The sequence below is a fragment of the Alternaria metachromatica genome (assembly GCF_023757995.1).
Source record: "Alternaria metachromatica strain BMP 0045 chromosome Unknown scaffold_16, whole genome shotgun sequence".
Lineage (NCBI taxonomy): Eukaryota > Fungi > Ascomycota > Dothideomycetes > Pleosporales > Pleosporaceae > Alternaria > Alternaria metachromatica.
The window spans coordinates 609,404-622,949 of NW_026055507.1; the positions used below are offsets into that span (position 1 = coordinate 609,404).

A 13,546-nucleotide genomic window follows, 5' to 3' on the forward strand; every position below is an offset into this window, starting at 1 on the left:
TCCAGACGTCATAAGGAGCAAGGCTGAGCTACCAACCAATGCGGTCTAGTCGCATGTGGCGCAGGCGGCTGAGCCTCCATGCACTAAGGCGGCGTGGCAACGGCTATCTCGCATTTTGGATATCATGCTGGAATCCGGGGTAACGACGATACAGTTGCAAACAGCAGCGTCTTCGTACAAGAGATGGTGAGGGGTATCCTCAGGTGGAGACGCACGGATGGCAAGAATAGCCGGCTTTCCTCCAGACGGAAGGAGGTGCCTAAGGACACCGCACCGTTGCTCAAAGCCCCACCTCGGACGCCGTGGCACAACTTCGGGTGTTTGGTGTAGCATCGGATAACCTCAAAAGCCCAACAGCGTCAAAAGACAGCTTTCTCTTGCTTTTTGCATGTTCATTGACTCTCAGCACGCCAACAATCCGGCTCATCAGAATGGCTACCGAAAAACTCCAAACATACTCGCAGAAGCCCCGCGTTTTCATCTTGTCGGACATCTCGAATGAACCGGATGATGCTGAGTCGCTATGTCGATACCTTCTGTATTCCAATGAGTTTGAGACGGAGGGTCTGGTAGCTTGCACAAGCACGTGGATGAAGAACAACGTGCACCCGGAAGACATGGGGAAGATTATCAACGCATACGCCGACGCCGTGGACAATTTGAACAAGCATGTACACCCGAACTGGCAGTATCCAACGGCACAACATTTGCGTGGGTTGATTCGCAAGGGCGCCGAGGTAATCTCCATTCGCTAGACGCAGCACGTCACGTGGGTAGCGCTGACAGTATCTAGACTTACGGAATGTCAGCCGTTGGCACAGACACTCCACTGTCTCCAGGCGGACAGCTGCTATACGATCGAATCGTCGCACCATCCACCCAGCCATTATGGATTCTTTGCTGGGGCGGAACAAACACACTCGCCTCAGCACTGCTCAAAGTAGACGACGACTTCGAACCTGAAGATTCCAAGCGCTTACTATCACGTCTACGCGTCTATGCTATTTCCGACCAAGATGATACGGGTGCATGGATCCGCAACAACTTCCCCGACGTATTCTACATTGCTTCAATTCACGGCTGGAATCAGTATGGTCTGGCAGCATGGACCGGCATTTCCGGCGACAAGTACTACGGCTTCGATGAGGGTGGCCCAGATTTCACCAAGATGGAGAAGAGCTGGATCAAGGAGAACATTCAGATCGGGCCACTCGGAAAGGCCTACCCTGACTATCTCTACATCCCGGAAGGAGACACCCCAACATTCCTCTACCTCATTCAAAATGGTCTGGGTGTACCTGACTGCCCCAACTACGGATCTTGGGGTGGTCGATACGGGCGAACTGATATCAGCACCGAAGGCCTGAACAGCAATCACTATAGTGATGTAGTGGATAGAGTCAAAGTTGGCGACAGGACGTATACATCCAACCACGCGACTATCTGGCGCTGGCGCGACGCTTTCCAGAACGACTTTGCCGCGCGCATCAAGTGGAGCATGGAGCCCGACTTCACAAAAGCAAACCACCATCCCGTGATCAACATCAGCGGCTTCAAAGGCTTGGCGCCTGTCCAAATCACCGCTGAGGCCGGATCAAAAGTCACACTTGATGCGTCCGCTACGTACGACCCTGATGGCGGAAAGCTCACATTCAAGTGGTGGCATTATCGGGAACCCACAGCGACGCAGTGGTTGGTTTATAGTGAGGTTGCGCAACTTGTGATCAAGAAGCTGGATGATGAGGGCAGGAAGGTCGAGGTAAGGCTTCCTCCTCCGGAAAAATGCGCGGTCGAGTTCCTGAGCAAGAAGCCGGTTGCACAAGGTCAATTGCTTCATCTCATACTTGAGGTCACGGATGATGGCACGCCGGCTTTGACAAGCTACCGGAGAGTGTTGATACAGGCAACGAATAAGGAGCTGAAGGGAGGTGCAAAGAGTGCTGGTTCTATCGGCGACGCGACGAAGAAAGCGTAGTGTCTTTTGCAGGAGTAGAATCATGGTATGCTGGATCGACTCGATCATGGCCAATCAAAAAGTGCATCTTTCTTGGTGGCGAAACTCGTGAGGGTGAGTTTTGGGCGACTGATTTGACATCCGGGTGACATGTACGACACCGCAGCACGCGTCAAACTACTGAAGGCTGAACCAACAGATTGGGTGTGTGAGTCGCTGTTAACAACGCGGCGCGTTCATAGCGTACTGCAGACAGGAATTTGGTAGATGAAAGACCCTGGCGCCGGGCCGCTGACGTCATGACACACTGGCGCAGCGACTTACAACCACCAGTGACAGCCATCGGTCTTGTTACTGAAGAGTCGCGCCGAACGCAGAAGGGATAACCCTACATGTTGTAGAAACTACGTCTCGCGTTCCTGTGGTCAAAACAGGTTGTCGGCTGGCCACACACGTGTAACCACGGCGATCTCGTCGATCGTGCATGACGTAGCGTATTCGCACTTGAGCTGTCATACTAGCGTTGACCCGTCAAACCAGCCTCCTGTCTAGACCTTCAATAACATCGGCGGATTGCATCAGGAGGAAATAACTAAAACAAACACAACAAAATCGAAATCGAAGCCTGCGAATTCAACGAATCAAGACATGGGAGAAGTTCACGTTGGCGGCGGACAGTGCAACGTCCCCGAACATGAGATCAAACAGAATGCAGGTGTCTCGGCCAGTATGGCGCTCCAGGCGGGACAGAAGGCGTGGGAGTTGAGGCAAGCTGCGCATGGAGCGGGCGACGCGAAAGCAAGAGAAGAAATTCTAGCGAAGGCGATTAATAAAGAAATTGAAGCAGAGTCATTCGGAAAGGCGGCAAAATATACACAGTCTGGTGCTTTCCAAGGTCTCGCCGCTGGTGCCGGATTGGGAGTGCAGCCAGGTGTCACCATTGGAAAGCTGACCGGCGCGCTCGTTGGCGGCACAGTATCAACAGTGACTGGGCTGCTGGGAGGTGGCATTGGATCAGTTTATGGCGCGATGAGCGGCCCAATGTGGGATCTTGGACAGATGGCAAGTCAGGGCGTTCAGGGTGTCGTTGGCGACTTCCTCCCAGATGTCAAATCGACGCCATCGCAGAAGAAGGCTTTGGAGAAGATGGTTATGCAAACCAAGGACACGCAGGCACCATCTAAAGAAGAGCTGGAACAGATGAAGAATGACGCACCGGATATGATGCCGCAGACATGGTCGCAGTCCGCGAAAGACATGACTGCTTGGAGGCCGAGCATGCCGTCAGCAGTCAAGACCGCGGGGGCTGGAATTGCTGGAATGGGGGCTGCGATGAACCCTTGGGGAGGCGGAGGTCAGCAGCAAGCTCAACAGCAAGGCTCATCACAAGCCAAACAACAACCTCAAAAGCAAGCCCAACAAGCACCGAGTCAATCCAAACAACAGTCTAAGCCTCAGGCCAAGAAAGCTCCTCAGTCAAAATCATCGCAGCCGAAAACAAACGGCACACAACCGCCAAAGCAAGATAAGCCCCAGTCGGACGAACCAGCGAAGGAAGCACCCAAACCCCGATCCCAACGCCCACCCACAACCCGCGGCCCCGCAAACCCCCAATCATCAACGCAATCCACCCCGCCCTCGCAACAAAAGCAGACCCCAAACACACAAAAAACACCAGCCAAGCCTTCATCACAGAAATCTCAATCCACGGCGAACAAATCTGCGAACGGGTCTGCTCAGCCGAAAAGGGTGTCGTTCAGTGATAACAAAGAGAATAACGCACCGGCTGCTGCGGAGAAGCCGAAGAGAAAACCGAGGAAATTGGGGCAGCAGGGTGCTGGTGCTGGTAGTGGTGGAGGTGGTGGTGGGAATGGGGGTGCGGCGAAGAAGGCGCCGCGGAAGTTGGAGTCTAGGAAGCCTGCTGCCGCTGCTTAGAAGGTACAGTGGGGGAAGCATTAGCCTGTGGGATACATTGAGCGCAATGAAGGTTTTGTGGTTGTAATGAATATGCGCGGTTTTCCAGCGTTCTGCATGTTTCTTGGATGTTAAGCACATGACATTAAGTTCAGCGTTTGTATAGGTGTAATCTAATAGACTTCTTCAAGCGTACAAGCAGCCCTTGACCGGTTTCTGAACTGCTTTGTCGCTAAAAGAACAGTGTCCAACTTGATCCTTGGTACCCTCGATTGTGACGCCCCATTGCAGAGGACGTTCGACGACATCGTCCAAATCTTCAACCTTTCTACCACCCGTATGCCTTACATGACACGCCGCACTGATGACCGCAGTATTCGTGCATCCGAGTGGCATACCCGTCGGGTATCTGCAAAGGCCGGCGATAGCCAGACAGACCACGACCATAAGACACCCCATAACAATTGCCGCGATGAGCGCTGAGTCTGAGAACCCTAGACTAGTCACCGAACAATTATCACATGACAAATCTAGGCCCGGAAATGTCGTCACCAGTACACCATCTTTGTAGACAGCAATCCGTACCATGAACAGTGTTTGAGAGATGAACCAGTGCAGCAAAATGCTGGAGATAATGAGGGGTATGCTGTACCTGAAGGGCAGGGAGAGGAAGTATGTAGAGCGTTGAGTAGACGTGGGTTCGGAAACGCGGAGTGCGGCTCGCTTGTATGCGTATCTTGCCCATTCGCGGTTCGCTAGCATCCCTGTGAAGACGCCATTGTAGCTGTAATACAGCAACGATGCGATGGCTTGGGGCGTGTTGGCGAGAAGAACGTAGGGCATCACAGATTTGACACCGGGATATGGATCAAGGATGAATCCTAATGCCGCCACGAGTTAGCTCTCTGCATCAGGAGACAACAGGTTGATGTAGTAAGTTCTGAGTATCTCTTCTGAGGTGAACTAACCAGAATCGACGTTTCCGAAGCCATTCCACCGGCAGATTTCCCAAACACCGTCGTCATTCCTGCAATTCTTGGAGCGACTGCCAGCGAGGCTGTACATGTATATACCGGAAGCGATTGCGGATGAGTATCTGCAGTGTGTCAGGTATGATGTTCCATAAAAGCATGATATGAGCGTGATCTTACGAAGCGACCAAAAAGAGCCAGCGCTTGCCGCTGATGGCGCTATACCAACGGACGTGTCTGCCGGGTTGATATCGCTGGATTTGTTGCGTTCCCAATATCTTCCACGTCTGATTTATGTTGCGGTTAGTCATCAAGCAGCACCTTTTGGTTGTAGTGTCTGGTATTCGGATGAATGTGTCGATAGCGTCGCCCACTGTGACAATGGTTTCGTAATTCATCCACTTAAGCACCACGAACATGAGCGCCAAGTGCAACACATTGCACGCAATGACAATGTAAATAATGCTCTGACTGAGCTGTACTTGGCACCGCTCAGGTGAGATCTCACTCAGGCAATCTGTGGGACATGATTGAGATTAATAAGGTGACACGCAGGCTCGGATACATAGACAAACTTACACGAGACCTCGCTAACAAAGCTTTTATCAAATGTGAGCATTCCAGGGCTGATGTAGAAATCTACGAGAGAGCCGGTGTCGTTGGAATCGCTTGATGAGTCTTTCGGTATAATGGCGAAGCCATTGCCGACCTTTAACAAGGTTGTCTGGTACCGGTGAAAGCACTCGGTAGCAGAGATATTCTCAAAGCGAGACGCATTCAAATATTGCTCGCCCAGAAGTGTGTCCTGTAAGGCTTGAAAGTGGGAACTGTATACCTGGTTTCCGCCCTTGAGCTTCCACCCTCCCCTCGTGATGAGGAAAGCTTCGTGTGCAAACACAAAGTCGATGTCATTCGTTGCTGTTGTCTGGAATATAACCGAGTTGTACCTTTCTTCATTTAGCAAGTCTACTCTGCAAATCTAAAGCGGCACTAGGGGGGGCTAGGATTCGTGACGCACTCTGCAGTATACGTACCTTCAAATGTTGATAACTATGCGGTTTCTAAGACGATGTAGACTCTCGCTGTAAAACATTTTTCGTAGAATGCGACACGTTTCCTAGCCGCCTATTATGGCGGAATGTACTCACAGAAAATGCAGAGGTATGCTACTTATAGCAAGCGATAACCAGACAACCTGCCTTCTCTTACTGATATTTTGTAGGTTTCTCAGGCTCAAAACTCCCACGTGCAGCCACTTGCCTTTTCCATGGGCTTCGTCAATTTCGTCTCTCGTAGGTGCCCCAATCTGTTGTAAACAATAACTTGATGCACCTAGCAAGGCGCTGCTCAGTATATTGATGAGGAGTTGAAGACCTGTTGTTAAACGCGATGCAAAAGCACATTTTCCTGTGTAGATCGTAGCAATACCGTCTTGTGGGTTACCGGCTGCATCAGCCACTATGGCGCATATGGTGTTGAAAAGAAGGACTAGTGATGAGCCGATAATGGCAAGAACGAACCCACCACGCCAGCCGCTGAATCTGGCACGCCGCTTATAGGACAATGAAAGTCTGAAAGTAAGGGAAGATAAGAGAGTATTCGGAGAGTAGTACATCTTAAATTTTGACACTACCTCATGTTAGGCGATTGCTGGATGGTCGTGGGCCATTATGTATCTATTGCTTGACTCACGCATGCATGCATCGCCGCCAACGCAGCCCATATGGACCAAATATGGAACAAGTCGAAGGAAGATCGTACATTTGGAAGTAACCATATGCTGCATTGAGGAAGCAGATTATTGCGGACGAATCCTTCGTGGGGCCAAGCAAAGAGCTGCTCATCGAATCAATGTGTACTTGGTGCGCATAGAGTTCGTAATAGGTGGCGCAGGGCATTGTCTTATCGCAGCACGGGCTCATGACGTCAGACCTAATGACTCGGGAGTCCTCAACCGAGCCCAATACTTTCAACGAAAACCATTATTGCTGCATTTCTGGGGTGAAGTTGACGTTGCGCAAACCGTACCCCTGGGTTCGGTACAATGAACACTGCCCGATCGCGAATTAACCAGCCAATAGATTGTTTCGCAGGAGCAGCACACGTAAGCTGCTAGGTAAGTTCCGCACGTAGCAATGCCGCGAGGCTGCTCACCAGAAGACTTTGCCACATGCAAGGCGCCAGGGGAAACCTTCCGATAGTCGAAGGAAGTTGGCTTGTTGGAAGAGTGTATGAATTCCGTGTCGGCAGGTTTAACCGAATCCATCGGCAATGCAGCCTTCCCTCGCCGTGCAAGTGCGAAGTTTTGATCTCCCATCGCTCCTTCCTGGCACCACCAGCAGCATATGATTGTGGCGTACTTTGGTTGAAAGGATGAGATTTCACTGAGATCCATGGTTGCGATACACTGAAGCCAACCTTGGAAGGCTTACATTCGACACGTGATTCCCTTGTCGTTTCTGCCTGCGCGTTCCTCTATGCGGGTACTTCTTCGCTGCGCCTTCCGAATTAATTTATGGTGCAGCGCAACGATAACCCCCACCCTCAACCCGCGCAATCACCATGGATCTTTCCCATCTCCTCTCGTCTTCGCTAGCCCCGGTGCAGGAGACTCTCATTTCGTACCTCGGCCCGAAGGAGTTCTCGACATTAATTGAAGTATCGCCAGGCGTTCGTACTGCGCTCAGCAGCGGGCTGCCTTCATGCTACCAGAACATTGAGACAAAGCTCAAAACCTTCTTCGAGAATCCCAAGGCGTTCAGACAAGTTCAAGCCAACACCGGCGCGATCATTGGCGGTGACTTTGCCCGCAAGTTCATTGCTAACGAGCTGCAAACTCCCGTGCAAGAACTATACATCTATACACAGTACTCAGAGGTTAAGCCCTTGGACCTCCGTGCCCCAATATTCGACTTCCTGGAGCAAGAACGGTGGATCGCTGATGAGTACAACATGACGGGCTTGACCATATTCCGAAAGCCGCAGGCCGAGTATGATGGGTTGACCGTCTGTGTCTTGGATTCGAGGGATTCTCCTCTATGCAAATTGCTCCACGCGGCTTCATCTACCGCGACATTAAACTTTATCACTTGGAACAGGGCATACTCTTTGTTCCCGCAGACTACCTTTATCGACAAGCAGTGTTACGTATTGCAGAACCTGCCTGCGGATAAGACCGCGGGTATGGTAAAGCGACATGGTGATTACCTTCGGGGTCTGACATGCGACGGTATCCAGACTCGATTTCTGCATTGGGAAGATAAGTATACGAACCTTGTTACTCGCCCCCGCCGCGTCGGCGATAAGTATACGTATACGATTGGACTTGACCCTACAGGTATCGATTGCAGCACATTAGCGATACCGCAGACTGTCGTGGAGTTATCTACCTTTAAAATCAAGCTCTGGCATTGGAGAAACAGGAATGGTGGACGTGGGCCGATCACAAGTTACGTTATGAGTGCAATTGGCGTGGATAGCGCTGTCCTCAAACAGTCCTATGTAGTCCTGCATGAAGACGAAAAAGATCAATGGGAGCCCGACCAGCCGGCACCATCTAGGCTCTTTAAGAAGACGATCCATCTTGTATGCCAGATCGGTGGCTTGCCGATATTGGAGCTTGCAAAACTGCCAGAGAGCGACCGCCCCGTCGAGTACAACAACATTATGAACCAGAGGTCTCGCGAGGTGTTCGGGTGGAAAAGCACCAAGGTACCAGAGACGTGGTCATACTACGACGACGACTTTATGAAGCAGCTGGGGAAGCTGTGGAGGGAGCACGAACGCGACGAGATGGAGAAGGGCGATGATCGGACTAGCCAGTAATGAGAGCGACTGGAGGCGAAGCCGGAGCAAGTCGGCGTTTCGTCGGACGAGAGCGAGGATATAGCGGTTCGTTGGAGAGCGGTTAGTCGCGCGTGTGGATGAGGTATGTTTGCAATAAAATGGCATCAGTGCGAGTTAAAGAACTCGTAGACAACTTGTGGTATAATGTCAGTCATCCAGCTGAATTAGCGTCATGGATAGCGGTGGTCAGCGTGAGGCGGAACAACAATTAGCGTTCTGAACCCAAGCCTTCCATATCTGTTTGTATGATCGTTCGCAGTTGCCTGAAGGTTGCAGACTTCGACTTGATGATGAGTTGCCGTGCTGATGATCGTGCGTACTGGCCGATGCGGGGTTCTTTGTGACAAAGCGCGTGGATGAACCTGAGATCAGAGGTTGTCGTATGATCATCCCAACTATGCGCAACCATACGGGGCGTAGATGGGATAAGTTTGATGTCGACGCGGTGACGCGATGTGAGGTGCTGACAGTGAGGAGTCGCTTCCGTAAAGAGGAGAATGTTGTCAGCCAAGCCGCTAATGTCCGAATGCGGTTGTGACGCGTTCAGTCGCGCCGTCGACGCGTCGGAACTTCATCAGCAACACCCGCCGCTCTCTACCACCAAGGCATTCGCGCTCCGCCCTCCGCCGTGATGGATCTCATTGCCAAGGCGCTCTTGGTACCTCAGGATGCTTATTGCGCTTCACGACTGCTGTTTTGGGAGTTCCCAATTCACTGTCAACGAACTACTGATCGACAGCAACCAATGAAGGACCCATTCACTATGCCGCCTTTTGTGAAACTTGCGCATCAGTGCTATCACGGTTCCAGTGGGTGACAGAAGCTCTTGCAGAACAATTGAGCTATTCTTTTACATACTTTACGACAGTTTTTAATTCTGCCTTTGGAAAGTCCATATCTATCGCTTGAATATACTCTAGCCGACGTCGGTATCAGTCTTGTACTTGCAGTCATCATAGTCTCACAGCGTACAAGACTTTCCCTCATGGATTCTCTCGGCAGCAAGCAAACATCGGCGAACATAGCCCTCGAGCCAACTGTGCTATCGCGATGCTTCAGGTAGCAAACTTGCGAAGATGATGAGATTCACTGAGCGGAAGCGCCTCGACAGGTTAAAAACATGTGTGAGATTTCCCTTTCCACCCATCACCAGCTTACAACCTCCCAAGCTCTTAACCAGTCACTCTTTTCAACTCGACCGATCGGAATCCGGGTGATACTCGCAACCTCTCCTCGACACATCGACCCTGTTCACCGAAGGCATTATGTCTCAAGACCACTACCAGGACAATAACAGTTCTCCTGACTACATCGACGACATTCTCAACATGAGCTCTCAAGACCTGCAACTCCTCTATGAAGCTCAATTCCCAACAACTATGGATAACGAGGGCACAATGCTGTCTGCCAATGCCGACCCTGTGTATATTGCTCAACCTGGCATTCAAGATTATGGCATAGGGAACTATCAGCCGAATGATGTTCCTCTATCTGCACTTGACGATGGTCAGTATCAAAATGGCTTCAATGGCTACAGCCAACCGATGCTCGAGCAGTCTTCACCCCAGCATTATGCAGGCACCCCACCTCCTCGTTATTTATCCATAGAGCCTGTCAGTGCTACGAATACGCCAACACATTTGGTGGACGTACACTCGCCATTCGACCCCTGTTACACTTACATGACACCCAGCCCATCGGCACCCTCTCCAGCTACTGCAATAGCTCTAGTTCAACCCAAGTTTTTTGGACTTTCGTTTCGGAATCTGGCAGAAGCGAAGGATAGCATGCTTAACCGCTATATCGAAAACGACTGGGTGCCGCCTGCCAATGACAGCACTATTCCGACTACTGACGAAGACCGAGCTGGACACGTCGCTGAGCTACTAGCAGCAATGAAAGACACTTCTGCCTGCCCGGACAACCAAGACAAGGACCGATTTGCGAAACGATTGACTCCAGGTGCCAAAAAGGCGATTTATGAAGACCAGATGGAGAAGGTGTGCTGGCAGCTAGTTGACACCGCTGAGAAACTACATTTCTTCGGCCCGAAATCGTTCTCCATCTACGACACGACGCCACTGCAGACGATGTACAAATCCCGCAACCTTACTTTTGGTGAGCGTATAGATAGTCTCTGTGAGCTCTTACGGCTTTCCAAGGGTCGCTGCTTCTCGCTGCTCAAGGGTGAGAATCTTGAAACTACTGTGGGTGCGGCTCCCGATAAAATTACAGGCACAATCCTGAACAATGAACAGAATGGAAATCGCCAGAAGTACATCGCAGAAGGTCGAACGAGGGTGAAAGAGAAAAAGGCTACGACGTCACCGGAAGATCAAGCCTCAGTCACGGACGGTGATAAGGAACTCGAGTCAGGTGTCGCAATGAGCCTGCCTTCGAACGACCTTGAGGAAGAGTTGCATCTAAATGTCGCGACGAGCCTGCAATCATCGGGGCCTCTGCCACCTGCCGGCATTGGGGCGAGTATCATCGGCGACTTCCAATCGAACAATACCCAGACCGTCTCTCAGTACGCGGGCGACAATGGAGGGCAGTACGAGAACAATCAGCATGTCACTGGGAACTCTTACCATCATGGCCCTCAACCTGTCTTCCATCACGTTCTGTCCTCGCCTGGGATGCTATCACCGAGCATGCGTTCGTCGAACATGGTTTCACCAAACGTGCTTTCGCCATCCGCCTCCTACGCCCCGCCTCCAACGCCATCGATGCACGGAGTCTATTCCCCAAGCACGCAGCCATCGCCGGTGACGCCTTGGACGCCGTCGCCGTCTTATATGCCGCACATGACCAAAGGCTACCCGCACACTCCATACCAACACCCATTTGCCATCCCTAGACCCAACCGAGTGTTGAAACGCAATGCCGAAGACGCGCAGCTCAGCATGGGTCCATATGCACCCGTTCAGCGCCCACGCTTTGATGATCAACAGACCTACTGGCAATGAACCCAGGCCTAGTTGTGGAAGAGAATGAAGCTGTAGGATACTGGTGTAGTTGAAGCTGGTTCGTATGAACCTAGTCTTCGCATTGAGAGGCTTGGCATTAGATGAGACAATGAATGCACATCAGATGTAGCCCAAAAAATTCTTCTCTGCCCCGAAACTGTGATATAGCCATCCCTTTATCGTCCGCCAGTTCCATCAAGCGACCTCAGCCCCGCGCGGATTTGCGCTTCTCTCAAGCCAGTCCCTTATTGCATGCGGCAGGTTCCCGTCCCCATCCCCTAGAGCTGGTAGGAGGTCTTCTTTTGCTCTGCTTTCATCTAGCAGCAAGCTCATGTCGAGCTTCTCCGTCTTATTAGTCTCCATGAACTGCTCCCTTAGTTTGATTGACCACCAAACTGTTCATTATGTCAGCCTATAGATGCAATGATGTATGGAAAGAGGAGCCACTCACGCACTTTCTGGACGAAGCAATCTTCCCATCTGTCTCTGACCCCCACAGACGCCGGGATCGGGTCTGGCGGGCAGATCCACTCAAAGAAGTGTTCCGTCTCAGGTGTGTCCTCGAGACTCATAGTGTATATGTACCACCAATCGTCTTCTTCTTCCGTCACCTCCCACCCAAACGCGTCTCGGCAAGCGTCCCCAATGCTTTTCCTGCTCGTCCAGGCATCGATCTTCCTGCCATCCCAGATAACACATTGGACCCTCCACATCTTTTCCACTATCGCAATATCCGGATGGAGCTTGGCCATCTCGACCGCGTCGCGCGTTTGTTTCGTGGGCCGGCAGCTTTTGACGGCGTTTTCCAACTTTTTAAAGGCAGCTTGTTGTCCTGGGGTGAGAGTCTTCTCAGACTCTGCAGATAATGGCATTCTGATTAAGATGCAAAGCGTGCACCTTGGGCATGGAGGGTTCAGTAGTGTCAAATTGTTCTTTGAAATATTATAGACGTGGGAAAGATCGAAGGACCGCCGATTTATACTCCAAAAGTGTGAGCCATCGTTCAACATGACCGGAATGCCTTTGTTTGCTGTGAGTCGTACTATCCAGCAAATAGCAACTAGCTGAGAGAGCTGTGTTCACCATATGGAAGTCAATGTCGTTCTTGAAGTACTCAAAGACCAGTGAATGTGTCATCGTAGAGTTGACTGTTGCGACACGGTACGTGAGCGCGGAGCGACCGAAGAGGCGCGTGTGACGTGAAAATCTATGAGCGGGTAGACGTCGCGTAAGCTGCAAGCCCATACTTGAGGACCTTGAATGGCTGATATAAATTCAGGTGCGATGTAGGGCGGCGCAATCTGTCAAGACGTGACACCAACACCCAACGATGGTCGCTTGGAAGCCAGTGCGCTGATCAGCGATGACTACTTCAGCTCATACGTAGAGTCGGTAGGAGTCAAAGTGTATGCTGGTGTAGGACCAAGGAGCTGTCGCGTACGCATGGGCACCCGTGATGATAACAAGCTTTCGTAAGCTGAGTATCTAAGCGTCAAAGGACTGGTAGTGCCCACCTTGTATGCCAAATGAGCCGAATCGGCGACCATGCTCTATAGATCATGACAATCCAAGCCCCTAGAAGGAGAAAGGAGATTGGATGCTGCATTAATTGCAACCGGATCTTGCGAGTAGTCTTCCAATTGACATTTTAGTTGCGTAGAACTAGATAGTAATATAGTTGGAACCACGTGTACTCAACAACCTCATTCCTTTCATCCATGAGCCACGAGTAACGGTTCGTACCATCCGCTAATCCATCGAGTACGCTAGCTCTCGGGACCATTCTCAGCGCTGAGTCGGATCCAGTCCTTCACGGCATCCGTGAGTCTCACAGCTGCGTGGGCCATACGTTTCGACAGCTCGTTAGCTGTAGCCCTGGGTAAAAGTGGACC

At 51.3% G+C, this 13,546-nt stretch overlaps 4 protein-coding genes across 4 annotated transcripts; all 4 read left to right on the forward strand.

Moving 5' to 3' along the window:
• Nucleotides 1-431: 431 nt before the first annotated feature.
• Nucleotides 432-1,975, forward strand: J4E83_006979 (uncharacterized protein; the record flags this gene model as incomplete). The annotated part of the gene is made up of 2 exons (XM_049333886.1): nt 432-737; nt 794-1,975. The coding sequence occupies 2 exons, from the start codon at nt 432-434 to the stop codon at nt 1,973-1,975; spliced, it is 1,488 nt and encodes a 495-aa protein (XP_049187142.1).
• A 627-nt stretch (nt 1,976-2,602) lies between these two features.
• J4E83_006980 (uncharacterized protein) lies at nt 2,603-3,889 on the forward strand (the record flags this gene model as incomplete). Its single annotated transcript, XM_049333887.1, has 1 exon — nt 2,603-3,889. One exon carries the CDS (start codon nt 2,603-2,605, stop codon nt 3,887-3,889), a length of 1,287 nt encoding a protein of 428 aa, XP_049187143.1.
• Nucleotides 3,890-7,401: 3,512 nt separating this feature from the next.
• J4E83_006981 (uncharacterized protein) lies at nt 7,402-8,664 on the forward strand (the record flags this gene model as incomplete). Its single annotated transcript, XM_049333888.1, has 1 exon — nt 7,402-8,664. One exon carries the CDS (start codon nt 7,402-7,404, stop codon nt 8,662-8,664), a length of 1,263 nt encoding a protein of 420 aa, XP_049187144.1.
• A 1,286-nt stretch (nt 8,665-9,950) lies between these two features.
• J4E83_006982 (uncharacterized protein) lies at nt 9,951-11,654 on the forward strand (the record flags this gene model as incomplete). The annotated part of the gene is made up of 1 exon (XM_049333889.1): nt 9,951-11,654. One exon carries the CDS (start codon nt 9,951-9,953, stop codon nt 11,652-11,654), a length of 1,704 nt encoding a protein of 567 aa, XP_049187145.1.
• Between the last annotated feature and the right edge of the window lie 1,892 nt (nt 11,655-13,546).